This window comes from Lutra lutra, chromosome 1 (genome assembly GCF_902655055.1).
Source record: "Lutra lutra chromosome 1, mLutLut1.2, whole genome shotgun sequence".
NCBI classification, from domain to species: domain Eukaryota; kingdom Metazoa; phylum Chordata; class Mammalia; order Carnivora; family Mustelidae; genus Lutra; species Lutra lutra.
Genome location: NC_062278.1, coordinates 222,159,577 through 222,173,313, shown reverse-complemented (window position 1 = coordinate 222,173,313; position 13,737 = coordinate 222,159,577). Strand labels below are relative to the sequence as shown.

General features: G+C 63.0%; 1 protein-coding gene across 7 annotated transcripts; it reads right to left on the bottom strand.

Annotated features, from left to right (window-relative positions):
- Positions 1–6: 6 nt before the first annotated feature.
- MOB3A (MOB kinase activator 3A) lies at positions 7–13,476 on the bottom strand. 7 transcript variants are annotated; one of them, XM_047710876.1, is made up of 5 exons: positions 13,337–13,472; positions 12,421–12,613; positions 4,807–5,353; positions 3,432–3,634; positions 7–996 (listed from the first exon to the last, which is right to left on the bottom strand). In XM_047710876.1, the coding sequence occupies exons 3-5, from the start codon at positions 5,225–5,227 to the stop codon at positions 967–969; spliced, it is 654 nt and encodes a 217-aa protein (XP_047566832.1). In that variant the 5' UTR covers positions 5,228–5,353; positions 12,421–12,613; positions 13,337–13,472; the 3' UTR covers positions 7–966. The 7 variants fall into 7 exon arrangements, with proteins under 7 accessions (XP_047566832.1, XP_047566842.1, XP_047566815.1 ...); XM_047710886.1 differs by having other exon boundaries at positions 12,425–12,613; XM_047710859.1 differs by having other exon boundaries at positions 12,429–12,613.
- Positions 13,477–13,737: the final 261 nt, after the last annotated feature.

Genomic DNA, 13,737 nt, shown 5'->3' with positions numbered 1-13,737 from the left:
AGCAGCTGAGGTATGAAGGTGGCACAGTGTACTGCGGCTGGTGCAGGGACAGCCCGCAGCCCTGGGGGACACAGTGGTTTCGGTGTGGGCCAAAGTCCAGCGTCCAGAGGGAGCTCCACTCCAGGGGAAGGGCCTCCTGGAGCCGGACCCCGGGCCAAGGCTGCGTTAATTGCACTTGCTGGCGCTGGGGGACGGCCTTGCTCCTGCGAGCGCCCCCAACGCCCAGAGGTACTCGGAGTCGGTGCGGCCCACGCTGGGAGGGCTGCCACAGAAAAGGCCACTGAGGCTGCCGCGCGGGGTCGGGGGTTGGAGGCACAGACAGGATGGCGCTCCTGCGGTGGCTTTGGCGTGGCCCAGACAGGGCTCCCAATGTCCACAGCAGCCAGAGCTGGGATTCGGGTCCTGCGGCCGCGCGGGGCCACGCAAACGCGGGGTTTCCACACAGAGCCGGCACGTGCTGCAGAAGGGCTCACCCCAGCTACACGTTTGGCGAAATTCAACAGGTTCCAGCCCGGGACACGGAAGATCCATCCCGCGTTATTCCTAAGAGAGAGGGGCCGTCTCTCTAACAGGGAGAAAAATCCCATCATTCACGATCCATGAAGGGGTCCGGCTGGGGAGCAGGGGTGGGGTTCCCGTTGCGCGAGTTGCGAAGTGGACACAGGGCCACGAGGGCAAGTGCTAGGGGTTCACCAGTGGGTTTTTGCCGGTGCTCGACACGCAGAGCCACGGAGTTCAAGTTCGATGCCTGCTGAGGAGATGGGCTCAGGGTGGCCACGTGGAGACCCACGGCGGCTGCCCACCGAGATGGCGGAGGACCCCACCCCCACGGTCAGTGCAGCCGCCCCGGGACTGAGCTCGCTCACTGGGTGCAGTTTCTACAAAGCTCAAGTCCATGGTCTGGAGACGTGGCCGTAAAAGCGAGGGTCCCCTGGCACTGCCTCAGTGACTGCAGGGCCCAGGGACTCAGTGGCACATCCGCGCAGTCATTTCTTTCTGTGAAGAACAAGCGGGACGTTAGGGACTGACACGAGGGGGGCGGAAACCACGCACAAATGGAGAAGCAGGGGAGCTGGTCTCCAGGGGGCCACGGGCCTCACTTAACGGCAAACCTTACGATCAACGCAACAGATGACAGCACGCTGTCAGCCAGGGTGGCGCGCTCTTCGTGAAGGGCCAAGAGGCCATGTCCTGTTCCCTGTGGGGGACCGCAGCCCCCTCAACACGGAAACGACTAGCTCCCTGCGTGCCAATAAAACTTTATTCCCAAAACCAGGCAGTCATCCCAGGGCCACAGTGTACTGATCTGTGCCTTCTATAGGGGACTGGACGCTGCAAAGAAACTTCTGGAAAACAGCCGGGAAATAAAGACAAGTACTATGATACAGCCTTTAGACCCGGTGAGGGCAGCCTCGAGGGTCGTCCCAACAGATGAAGGCTAAATGCAAAAAGACTAGATATGAAGGCATTCCGCCACGTTCTACGACAGGCCCCGGGAGCCTCGGTGCACAGGGCAGCCGGGCAGATCACCACCTGATTCCTTCCCACACAGCCTGGGGAAGTCAGAGCTTACGCACGTTACCCTCTGCCCGGCGCTGGAAAGAACTCTAAGCACAGGGGCCTGAGTGGCTGGTGAAGCGTCTGGCTTCAGCTCAGGTCCCAATCTTGGGGTCCTGGGATGAGGTCCTGCACTGGGTTCAGCGGGGGGTCTGCTTCTCCCTCTTCCCTGACCACCCCCCCACCCGCCGGTGCACGTGTGTGCACACTCTCTGTCAAATAAATAAAATCTTAAAAAACAGAAAACTCTCGGCATTGATGTGGGAGAAATGACGAGGGGATCAAGATGCAAAGTTGAGAAAAACCACCACCAGACGTGACGGCACTGCAGGTTCCAGCTGTCAGCACTCTGAAAACACGACATGGATGGAGGTGACTGTTACGTAAGGGCACCCATCGTGAGGTGAACAGGTCAGCAGCATTCACATCCACAATGGCGTGGACCCTTCCTCTATCCAGTTCCAGAACTTTCCGTCAGCTCGGAGTAAACCCTCCCCCCGTTAGGCAGAGCCCGCAAGGACACAGAGGCACTGGGAACGGTCATGTGAGGAGGAGTTTAACAGTCGTTGAAAGCTGAACAAAAATAGTTCAGTTCAAAGAGGGGCACCTGGGTGGCTCAGTGTGTTAAAGCCTCTGCCTTCGGCTCAGGTCATGGTCTCAGGGTCCTGGGATCCAGCCCTGAATCTGGCTCTCTGCTCAGCAGGGAGCCTGCTTCCTCCTCTCTCCCTGCCTGCTTCTCTGCCTGCTTGTGATCTCTGTCTGTCAAATAAATAAAATCTTAAAAACAAACAAACAAACAAACAAACCCAGTTCAAAGACCTGAATCCATGCAGAAATCACTAAAAAAGAAAAGGAAAAAACAAAATGCCCACATGGGGGTCCTGGGGCCATGCAAGGGAAGCTGTGGGACCCTAGAGTATGATCTCAGTCCCGCAGCCACTGCCCTGCAAGCCCAGGGCCTGCTAGCCCCTGGAACATTCTAGCTTTTATGCACTTGGGGGGATCCCCCCACCCCCCTGGAATGGCCCTTGGGGGCTCTGACCACCGGCCTCACCGGGAACCCTTGTGAGCAGGGGTGGTGGTGGCTGGTGGGGACCTGGAGAGCAGTCCTGTCACGCTCTGGCCTCCCAGTTCTCGCTAAAAGCCCACCGCAACGTGGGAGAGCAGTGGGCAAGGGGCCCATCCCCAGGCTGGGACCCACAGGGTTTGGGTCAGCAAAGCCCTAGCCAGAGGGCGGTTCGAGGGAGCTATGGACTGGGGAGTGCTGGCCAGGGCGGCTGGGGCTTCTTGGGGGGACGGAATGCTCTGGATACCGGCGGGGAGACGTCAGAGCACCTTGGGAATGTGTCACACGTGGTGGACAGCTTCCACGTGTGTGAAGTCTATCTCAATGAGGAATCAGTCACTACCTGCTCTCCGGCCAGGGGACACCGAGGGCCCTCGAAGCAGCCCCCCCAGGCCGCTGCTGCCCGTGCTCTGAAGACCCCCAGCGTCTCCCACAGGGAAAGGGGGGCAGCCGCTGGACGGACCGGCCTCCTCCAGGCACCCCGCCCCCACGATGGCTCTGGGCTGCGCGATAGGAGTGACGTCCCCGGGGGGTGGGGGACCCCCAGGATTCAGGGCCTCTTGGGGGGACCGGGTGCACCTGGGCAGCCGCATCCCAGCTTGCCCGCCAGCGGGGCAGGGACCAAAGAAAACCCCAAACCACCCCAGCGGCTGGGTCCCTGGCGCCGGGGATCCAAGCGGCCCCCATCTGTGGCCGCACCCACCAGCTTGGGCCCAAACCCCGTGAACCAACCTGGGCGGTTTGTGCTGGGACGGAAGCCCAGCCCGAACGCCCCGCCCCTCCAGCTTCGGCCCCGCCCCGCGCTCACCAGCGGCTCCAGCTCCTTGGTGTCGATGAGGCCGAACTCCCGCACGAAGTAGTAGAAGTGCTTGTAGCACGTGTTGACGTGCGCCTCGGAGCCCAGCTGCGCGATGCGGTCGAAGTGGTGGATGTAGACGTGCACGAACACGCGGAACAGCCGCGACAGGATCTTCTTCACCACCTGCAGGAAGTTCTTGGGGAACGGCGTGCCTGCGTGTGGGGCCGGGGGTCAGCTGGGCTGCCGGGGAGCCCCGCAGTGCTGCGCCGCGCTGCCTGGGGCCACCCTACCCCAGCCTCCCCCTTGCGACGGCCGGAGCCCTCCGCCTGAGAGCCCTCCTCGCCCAGGCCTGGGCGCGCGTTGAGAGCCCTCCTCGCCCAGGCCTGGGCGCGCGTTTCGGCTCGGCTGGTTTTACTGAATCAAACGGGAGCCCGTCCACATGCTGCTGGACGCTGACGGCCGTCCCCGAGGGTTCACTCTCCACCTCCGCTCTGTCTATACACGGACACAACCTGCCTGCTGCGTGCCCCAGGCCCTAACTCGGACGACGGAGTTCAGTGCTTCTCCACTTCCCTTTTCTCCATGGTGCTGATGTGCCCCTCCTGGGGGTCCCAGTCTGTGTGCTGGGCGCCCCCGCGTGCTCCTTCTGCCCCCAACCCATTCCCGGGTCTTTGTCCCACAGCACAGACGGCTGCAGTGGCACCAGCGGGTGGGGGCCCAGACCGGAGAGAACACACGCGCCCCCATCCTCGCCATGGGGACCCTGCTGGCTAACGGTGGGTGGGGGGTGCACACAGAGATGGCAGCGAGCTCATGGGGTGCCCAGGCCAGGCCCCCACACAGCGGAGCCCACACAGCTGCTCTCCAGTGGGGAGACTGGCACCGAGCTGAGGGCGAGCAGGAAAGAAAAAGCTCTCCGGGAGTTGTGTGTGACAGGTCCAGCCTCACCCCGTGCTGGGACGGCTGGGGAATGACTGTTCTGGGGAAAGGGATTCCTTGCAGGTGATGGGAGGGTTCTGGAATTAGGTAGTAGTGACGGTTGCACAACTCGGCAAACATACTGACAACTAAGTAAATGGACCTGAGGACACGGGGCTCAGTGAGAGCAGCCAGACCCAGAAGGATCCATCCTGCAGGACCCCACTCCCAGGAGGGCCCCAGAGGAGTCCTGTCCACGCAGACAGTGAGGAGGGGGTGGGAGCCAGGGCCGGGGCAGGGGTGGGGATGACAGCTGATGGGGACCAGGCTGCTCTCGCAGTGGTGGAATGTTCTAGCACTAAACAGCACTGAACTGCACACTTTAAACGGGCAGACGTGTGAACGCAGATTCCCCCGGACCGAGGAGAGCACTGGGCCTGGCCCGCCCCCATGCCCCGCGGCTCACCGACGTGGGTGGGGAAGAGCCCCTCGTCGTTGATCTGCACCTCGACCCAGTCCATGAGCAGGTCCATGTAGCGGGGGGCCGACAGAGCCGTGGGCTTGCGGAACTGGTGCTCGTCCTGCCAGCGGTACTCGTACTTGGGGCCGCCGGACATGACCGGGCACGACTGCTCCGTGCACCCCTCGCCGATGGTGCCGTAGATGAGGTTGATGCGGTTGAAGAAGTCCACTACATGCACGGCCACCCAGTCGCTGAGCTCCTCACCGGGGGGCAGCTGCACGGCCAGCTTCAGGTCCAGCCCCGCGTTTAGTGATGCTTGTGCCTTCTTGTGCAGCTCGAAACGCTGGGTGCCCGGCTCGAACTTGCGCTTGGGACGGAAGGTCTTGTCCTTGTTGAACACTTGCTTCAGGAAGGGGTTGGACATGTCGGCCCCCTGCCCGGTCGGCACGCTCCCCGGCGACGCCTCTGCAGACGGGCCCGGGTGGGACGCTGGTGTTGGGCGGCCGCCGAGGGGACGGGAGATCCGCCGCACCCCGGGCCTTCCTGAGACCTGCAACACGGTGTGGGGGGGACCATCAGCTGGCTCTGGAAATGCCGCTCCGGCGCCGGCCTCCAGAGCTGGAAAGCATGATTTCTGTTTCTGCACTGCCTCCAGCCCCTCGCTGCACTGGATGCCCTCCTTTCGCACCTGAGGATGTGTGCAAAGACCCCATTCCTGATGGCGGATGGGAATTCTGGGGGGACACTCTCCACCGCAGCGCCCATCTCAGAGGCCTGGACGAGCCTGTCTGGGTCTGGCCTGTCCAATGCGGGACCGTGACGCGTGCCCGCTGGTTCCCCAGGGATGAGGCCCTGCCGTGAGAGCCCACCTCCCCTGGTCCCTCCTCCAGCCTTCTCTGTGCCCGGCGTCCTCCTCGGTTACATGTGGACAGCGCGGACCCCCCTTCAGAGAGCACGAGGGGATGCGATCGAGTACGTGAAGGCGGCGAGCAGACTCATATTGGGAGAGCAGTCACCAGGCTGTGCCCAGGGCCGGCCCCATCCTGCACCACCCCGCACACTCCGGGGGCACGGGCCAGGCTAAGACAGCGGGGGCTGGGATGGGGAAGGCCGGGCGCCCAGTGGAGCCAGCGGGGTGGAGGTCTTGGGAGTTCACCAGGTGGAAGGCGCAGAAGGGGAAGGGGAAGTCTGGGGAGAACCGGGAAGTGGAAGGACCCGCAGGTGGCCCCACCCCACCTCGCACACACCGCACCCAAGTCGCCGCACCCAAGTCGCCATCCCCGTTACAGTCCACACCCACCCGCCTTCTCTCTGTTTAAATCGTGGGGTTCATTCCTCTGGCCTGGAACTGGCTGGTCGCCAAGCAGCCTGTCCCTCCAGACCCGGCACGTTGCTGTAGCAAATTACCACACACCTAGGGCTCCTAACAGCCTAACTCCAGAAAGTTCTGGAGGCCCCACATCTGGAATGGGATTCCTGGGAGCTCCTGCCTTTCCCGGCTTCTGGAGGACCCCCCCATACTCTCTGGCCTCTGTTTCCCTCATCAGATCTGCTTCTATGGAGACACCCTCAGTCCCCCAGGACCCAGGGCAGCCCCCGCAGAGTGCCTGGCTCGTTGTCACCAGTGCTGCAGACAGCGGAGCCAAAGGGAGGAGCACAGGCATCCCAGACCCAGACTCCTGCGGGGCCGAGTGGGCGGACACAGTGTCCCAGGACGACGATGTCGGGCTGACGACAGGGACACCTGGCTATTAGCAAACATGCAGTTAGAGCTTCCCTGTGACTCCTGCAGGCGCAGCCCCCAAGAAGACCCTCGAGAGCCGGCGTCCCTCCTGCAGGGCCCGCACTCCTCCACCTGCTCGCCCAGACCCTGCAGCTGAAGGCCAGGCTCCCCAAGCCGGCGATGGATGCCAGACGCCACGCGTCATGTGCTGATGGCCTAAACCAGTGCTGGGGCCGGGACGCCTGTGTCCCCGTGGCTGCCGGGTGGCCAGAGCCGAGCCGACCCGCAGGCACCTGAAGCGGAGGGGCTGTGGCACTCACGCGGAACCTGGAGAGCCAGTCCTCCCGGGGTTAGCGAGGGGTGTGGGGGCCGAATAGGAGGCAGCAGCAGAGGTGGAGCAACCCACCCCGGCCAGTGTGACCTCGTCCTTGGTGTGAACCCGGGACCCCACTCTGCGGGCTCAGGGGGCGCCTGATGTGCCCTGGTCAGGGGAGAGGATGTGGTAGGAGGAATAAAGGCCGCAGAGACGTCCCTGTCCTGGTCTGAGACCTGCAGATGTGTCCCCTCCCGTGGCAGAGGGGACTGTCATGGCCCCGAGGTGGGGGTGACGCTGGGTTCCCAGGGGGCCTGGCATCCCCACGAGGTTGTCACGAGAGGGAGGCAGAGGGTGGGGGTCCTGGTGACGGGCAGACCCCGCACTGCTGGCGGGGAGGATGGAGGGGGTCTGCGGGCCAGGAAAGGGCAGGAGCCGGGTCTCCCTGGGGTCCCCAGGGGAACCAGCCCTGACTGCGCCGTTTTGAACTCGTGACCTTCAGAACTGTGAGATGATAGATCCATGTTGCTTTAGGCCACGAAACCTGTGGTCACTCGCTACAGCAGCTCCAGGCCACGCACGGCGTCCCTGAGTGCTGGCTGGGGTAACTGCTGAGGACGCTGGCCAGGCCCTGGTTGTACAGGGGCTCTGGGGCTCCCCTTCCCTGCACTGACCGGCAAAGCCCGACCTTCTTGTGGGCCCAGCTGTGCAGCGCGGACGCCGGAAGGTCTGCTCGAGGCAGGATAAACCTGCGGAACACCGGAGGGGAGCATCCGGGACAGAAGAGCTGGCCAGGGACGACGGGGCCAGGGGGATGAGAGAAACCCCAGTGGGAGGGGGAGGGAACCACCGCTCCCCACGAGAACGGCCGTCACCACAAAGGACAATCACGGTGTCAGTGAGGACACGCAGAAACGGGACTCCTCTCGCGTGGCCCGGCAGTTAGAGCTACCTCCCAGGTCCACGCCCAAGACAAGGGACAACAAACATCCACACGGAAACGTCACGAGCAAACGTGTGTTCTGGGCAGCACGATCTGGGATAATCATCAAAAGGGTGGAAACAACCCAAAGGTCCATCAACAGGTGATCACATGATCAAGCTGTGTCTGTTGCAAGGGAGCGTCCCCGGGCATGGACAGGAGCGAGGCGTCCCCATGTGCGGCCCCGGGGACAGACCCCGAGCCCATGATGCACAGGGAGGGACCCAGACACAGGAGGCCACATGGGGTGTGAATCCACGCAGGTGACACATCCAGACCAGGCCCTTCCACGGGCGGGAAGGGGCTCGTGTGGGGTGTCGGGCGGCCATGGAAGTGACCAGCGGTGGCAGCTGTGCGTGGCCACGATGAGCTGAAAACACGAAGCACATGTGGCCGGCGAGCGGGGGCTCGGCCCGCGGACCGTCTCTAGCGGCCCTGACTCCCTGGTGGGGAAAAAGGCCCGAGGGGAGCCCGGCCCGGCCCCCGACAGAACTGGTCAGCAGCCCCGTGGCCACAACGCAGCCGCTCCGGAGCTGTTCACGGAGCAGAGGCGCAGGCGATGGTCCGTCGGAGGAAACGACCTCTGGCGGCTGCTCCAAGGCCAGCCCCGCTCTGAAGCGGGAGGGAGTGGGCCATCGACCCAGCCCAAGGGCTTCCCCTCGCTCCCCAGGCGGGCTCTGGCCGCCCCACCCCTTCCTGCCACTGTGCTGACTCCTGGCTGGGCACATCCTGGTCACTGTCTGAGGATGGGGTGGCCACCTGGACAAAAGGGAAAATGGGCCCAGATTAGATGAGCACCCTGGGCCCTGCTAACATTGGGGTATCCCGGGTGCTGAGCAGCACCCCCAGTTATGAGGACCCCAGGTGTCCCCAGACACTGCCCAGTGTCCCTTGGGGGGGGTCACCTGGCCGAGAGCCTGCATTAGAGGACAGTGACTTCCTGCTACCTGGTTAACCAGTAGTCAGGACGCCTGACAGGGAAGAACCAGAGCTCAAACCCTGGGCTGTGGGGGTGAAGCCACCATCCGTCCCGCCAGGCCACGTGCCTCCATGGCAAACCACCTGTCCATTATTCAGGCGTCCATCGGTCTCACCCCAAGGCCAGGGCACCCCCGGGACCAGGGCTGTTCCCCTACCACAGTTCTGCTCACAACTCATGTGTGTGCCTTCCAGGCCCCAGGACCTGGATGGAGGGAGGTGGCGCCCCAGAGTGCGTAGCCCCACTCGCCCACCTGTAGCCCAGGCCTCTCTACACCGTGGGTGGGTGCACTGGACAGGCTGGCAGGGACCCCCGGGGCCTCACCCGAGACCGCTGATGCCCAAGTGGCCTGCCTCCCTGTCCCGCTGGCTGATCGCACACCTGGCCACTCTCGGGCCACCCCAGGCACAGGTCAAGGGGCAGCGATCCCCTGCGGGCCAACTGGAGGAGCGAGTCACCCGCTCCCGCTGCCCAAGAGCAGGGCCCCCTGCTTCCTCATTCACGACCGTGCTTCAACCCGCAAACTCCCTTCTGCTTGAGAACGCTGGTCGGGGGCTGTGTCTCCGCCCGGCCGGACTGGGGCCACTGTGGCTCCTGCTGGGCCTAGCCTGACTTCTGGGCCTCTCGTGCACCCCGCAGCTCAGCTACACCCGGACAGCAGTCCCAGGACAAGGGAAAGGCACCCCGCCAGCACCCCATTGTTGCCTCTTTGGGGCCTCTCGGGGTGGCTCCGGGAGCTTAGCTTGCGACCATGTCGCTGGGGACCCATGACCCGCACAGATGGCAGCGGGCCGTGAGAGATGGCGGGGGCCCTCAGGGGCACGACAGGGTCTGTCCAGGAGCCTCCAGGCCTGGAACCAGACGCACACCAGGCCGGTTCTGGAAGATGGGGGCGGGTGGGCAGCTCTCAGGGCTCCTGCCTGCTCTCGGTGTCCTCTCAGAATGGGTGAGGAATTTTTTAAGCGGAAGCAATGATTTTCTAAAAAACTTCCCTGATGGGAAGAATTCCCCTCCGAAACAAAGGACTTTCCATGGGAAACACAGGCGCCCCGTGGCCGAGGGGTGGCCGGCCACCTCAATGTGCCTTTGCCTTGAGAAGTGCTACAGGGGGTGACCCCCCATTGCCACCCGCAGCCCAGGTTACCGGCTCTTCCCAGACACCTCCGCGGACAGCGCGGGGGAAGGTGGGACAGGCTTCTTGGGTTCAACGCTAAGGGATCCACGGGTGGCCCAGGATCTTCCCTCAAAGGAGACATAGGCAGTACTCAGAAACCTCCAGACTGATGAAGGTAAGCCGACAAAACTCCCCACCCCCACCCCACACCCTCCTCCCCCTCTTTTCTTCTGAAAACCAAACAAAACACAGTTCCTCCAAGCAGCTGCCTTGCATGACCCTGCCGGGGAGAAGCAGCGGCCCCTGCCACTTCCTTCCGGTGCCTCTGTGTCCTGCTTGGGCGGCAGCCATGTCCCCACTGCAGGGACACTGCTGGAGCAGGGCAGGGGCCTAGACCGACAGGCCACAATCGCCAAGGTCAGCCCCGTGTGTCCTCGATCAGCATGCCGACCCTGGCTCCCGGCCAGGCACCCAAGAGTTTGGCTGGAAGATGCTCGAAGCCCGGGATCGGTCCTGTCCAAGAAGACCGCACCCCAGAGCTGTCTTCCACCATCGGAATGTTGATGTTTTAAAAACCAGCAGAGCTTCCTGGGCGGGAAGCCGCCGACCTCCCTGCAGGACCCCCAGGACGGTGACTCCAGCCCCTCCCCTCATCCCCACAGGGCGTGGCATTCTACCCGAATTTGGCCCTCCTGTCTTTGCTTCTGGGGTGAAGTTCCCCAATTTGTTTTGTAGGAAGGCAGGAAGTGGTTTGCTGAGACCACAGCAGGCCAGGTGCTACCACGGGGTTCTGCATACTCAGTCCGCCGACAATCCTTTTATAGTCCACTGTGATGTAATTCATGTGCCACAAATAACTTGTAAAGTATACAATTCAGTGGTCTGTAGTACAATCAGAGAGGAGTGCAACCGTCACAATTCTAGAACATTCTCAGCACCTCAAAAGAAACCCTGTGCCCAGCCACAGTCACTCCGCATCGGTCCGTTATGGGTCGAGTCCTGTCCCCCAAAACATGCCCAGCACCTGTAAATGGGATCTTCTCGAAATAAGGTCTTTGCAGATATAAAGATGAGGTCACGATGGGCAGGGGAGCCCCAAGCCCAATGACAAGGGTCTTTAGAAGAACACGGAAATCTGGACGCAGACACACGAGAAGTGGGCCATGGGACCAGGGCGGCAGAGAGGGGGCACAGGTCTACAAGCCTTAGGACACCTAGGATTGCCTGGAACACCCAGAAGCTGGGAGAGGCAGGAAGGGTGTCAGAGTCAGAACAGTCACAAATAGAAGGGGGGCCTGGATGCGAGCCCAGGTGTCCTGAGCGTCCCACCTGTGCTGCCCCAGGCAGGAGGGGGCGCCGGGCACACACGGGCCTGCTCGGCCCCTGCCCCTCCCCCTGCGCCTTCCCCACCCGGAAACAAATGCTGAAATACTGTTTGGCCCCAGTCCCCTGGGGCAGAGAAAGCAGAGCGTGAAAGCCAACCTGAGGCCTGCTGGTTGGCCTGGGGGCTGCCTCGCTTCTCTCGCTGGGTCTGCCCTTTCCGCTGAAGCTATCTGAATCTCGAAATTCTAGGAAATCAGGAACGGGGCTCTCCCACTGGGGCTCGTCTGAAACTTCCCTGAGGAAAAGCCCAAAGTCTGAGCCAGCTGTTCGGGGAGTCTGGGTTCAAGCTCCATTTCGCCACGCACTGGACAAGGCAAACCCGCTCCTGGGCCCCGGCTTGCCATGGACTTGGCGCCGAGCGCTCCTGGCTTGGCAGCGCCCGTGCAGACGGACAAGCCCGCGGAAGGGTTTAGCAAACAGCTCAGGAACTGAACTAGCATTTCTGAGAACTCCCCGAGGAGGGCAAAGAACCACCGCTGCTTCTGCTAAGAGAGCTAGGCGCACCCAGAACTCCCTCCCGGGTTATTGGGGACACCTGGCGCATAGACTCCGGGCCGTCAGCCTCCGGGATGGAGACGGGGACGTGCCCTGCCTTCAGGGAGGTTCAGACAAGAACTCTGCAGCCCCGCAGAGAACGGAGGAAGCTCAGTGGTGCGTCCCTGAGCCAGAGCAGCTGGGCTGTGTGCAGCGCTGACCGGGAGGCCCGGTGTCACCTCCCGCCTGTGTTCATCATGTCGCGGTGGTGGTCCGCCACCGGTCGCAAACATCGGGCTCTGGCGGGGAGGCTGGTCATGGGGGAGGCTGTGCAGTTATGGGGAGAGGGAGCCTGGGGGAGCTCCACCTTCTACTCTGGCTCGGAACCTGAAACTGCTCTTAAAAATAAGCCCGATTTAGGGTACCTGGGTGGCTCAGTGGGTGAAGCCTCTGCCTTCGGCTCAGGTCATGGTCTCAGGGTCCTGGGATCGAGCCCCGCATCGGGCTCTCTGCTCAGCGGGGAGCCTGCTTCCCCCTCTCTCTCTACCTGCCTCTCTGCCTACTTGTGATCTCTCTCTGCGTCAAATAAATAAATAAGTAATCTTTAAAAAATAAGCCCGATTTAAACAAAATTATAACCAACACTCACTCACTCACGCACACCCAGCACCTGGTTAACAGCTTGTGCCGCTAGCCCCGTTCAAGAACTCACGCCCGCTGCGGAGAGCAGTGAGTCCGGTGGAAGCAGGAGCCGGATGGGCGTTTGCGGAAGGAACGTCACAGAGAACGCTAGGACCGTGACAAGAGCCGTCGGCAGAATCTCGCACTGTCCGGAAGCCTTGCTAAAAAGTGGAAAAGTGAAGTCACTACTAATGCCGCATCATATTTTACCCAGGAATGCCAGAATACATTTCTACACCTAGCAGGTGCAGCAAATCTTACGGTCATCTTATCGTTTTTTCTTTTTTCTTTTTGGCAAACATGCTGTGTCTGGGACTCAGCGAGTATCCGGCACCCACTCCTCGGCAGAGACTCTGCAGGGGTGAGGGAGACGGGAAGCCACGTGGGCACATGGCCCGGAGCAGAGTGTTGCGGGAGGTGCGTGCCTGCAGGGGGAGTGAGGGGGCATGCAGGACGTCCACTTGCTCTGTTCTCATCCACGGTCAGTAGACGGTTCAGTGGCTTATGAGAACGGCCACAGACACCCGGGGACACCCTGGGCGGAGGATTTCAGGGGAGGCCGAAGTGCGCTGCCCTAGCGTGGGCCGGGGGTGTGGCCCTTCCTATCACTCCGGGCTGAGCCTGTAACAGGGGCTAGTAAGGGCCCAGACTGTCCTGCGGTAGAGCAGGAGGAAAGCCGCGGGGCACCTGTCCCAGAACCGAGTGCAAAGCCGGAGAGCAAAGCGTCAGGACGCTCCCGCTCCGGCATCCTCCCCTCCCGAGGGATTCCCCCCGTCCCGCCGCCCGCGTTCGCCGCCCCCATCCGGCCTCCCCGCCGCCCGCGTCCGCCCCTCCCGAGGGACCCGGCCTCCCTGCCGCCCGCGTCCGTCCCTCAGGGGACCCACCTGCAGGCTCAAGTCCAACCTGCCGGGCGGCGCTCGCGGCTGTCCGGCGTCCAGCGTCCGCCGCCCCGTCGCCTTCGCCGCCCGGGAGCCACAGAGCGCAGCGCCCGCCCGCCACCTCGCCCAGACAGATGTACTTCCGCTACCGGCCTGGGCCTCCCCGGAAGCGGAGCCGAGGTGGGGGCGCGGTCTAGAACAAGGGGGGCGCTCCCCGCCGCCGCGCTCTGTTGCCTGGCAACCGGAAACGGGCCGGGACGGCATTGGCTGGTGCCGGGGCGTGGGCGGAGCTCGCGCGGCGCCGGGAGCGCGGAGCGGGTCCTCCCGCCCGGACCAGCCCGGAAGGAGGAGCTTGCGCGTGTCCTGGGCGCATGCGTGGGGCGCGGCCGACCCCTCCCCTCGGAGGG

Excerpts from the sequence above, each read along its gene's own strand:
- MOB3A (XM_047710851.1), bottom strand. The coding sequence starts at position 5,227 with ATGTCCAACCCCTTCCTGAAGCAAGTGTTCAACAAGGACAAGACCTTC. Across the intron at positions 3,635-4,806 it reads GCTCTTCCCCACCCACGTCG|GCACGCCGTTCCCCAAGAAC; the intron begins GTGAGCCGCGGG and ends CCCCACACGCAG. Across the intron at positions 997-3,431 it reads CCAAGGAGCTGGAGCCGCTG|AAAGAAATGACTGCGCGGAT; the intron begins GTGAGCGCGGGG and ends TGTTCTTCACAG.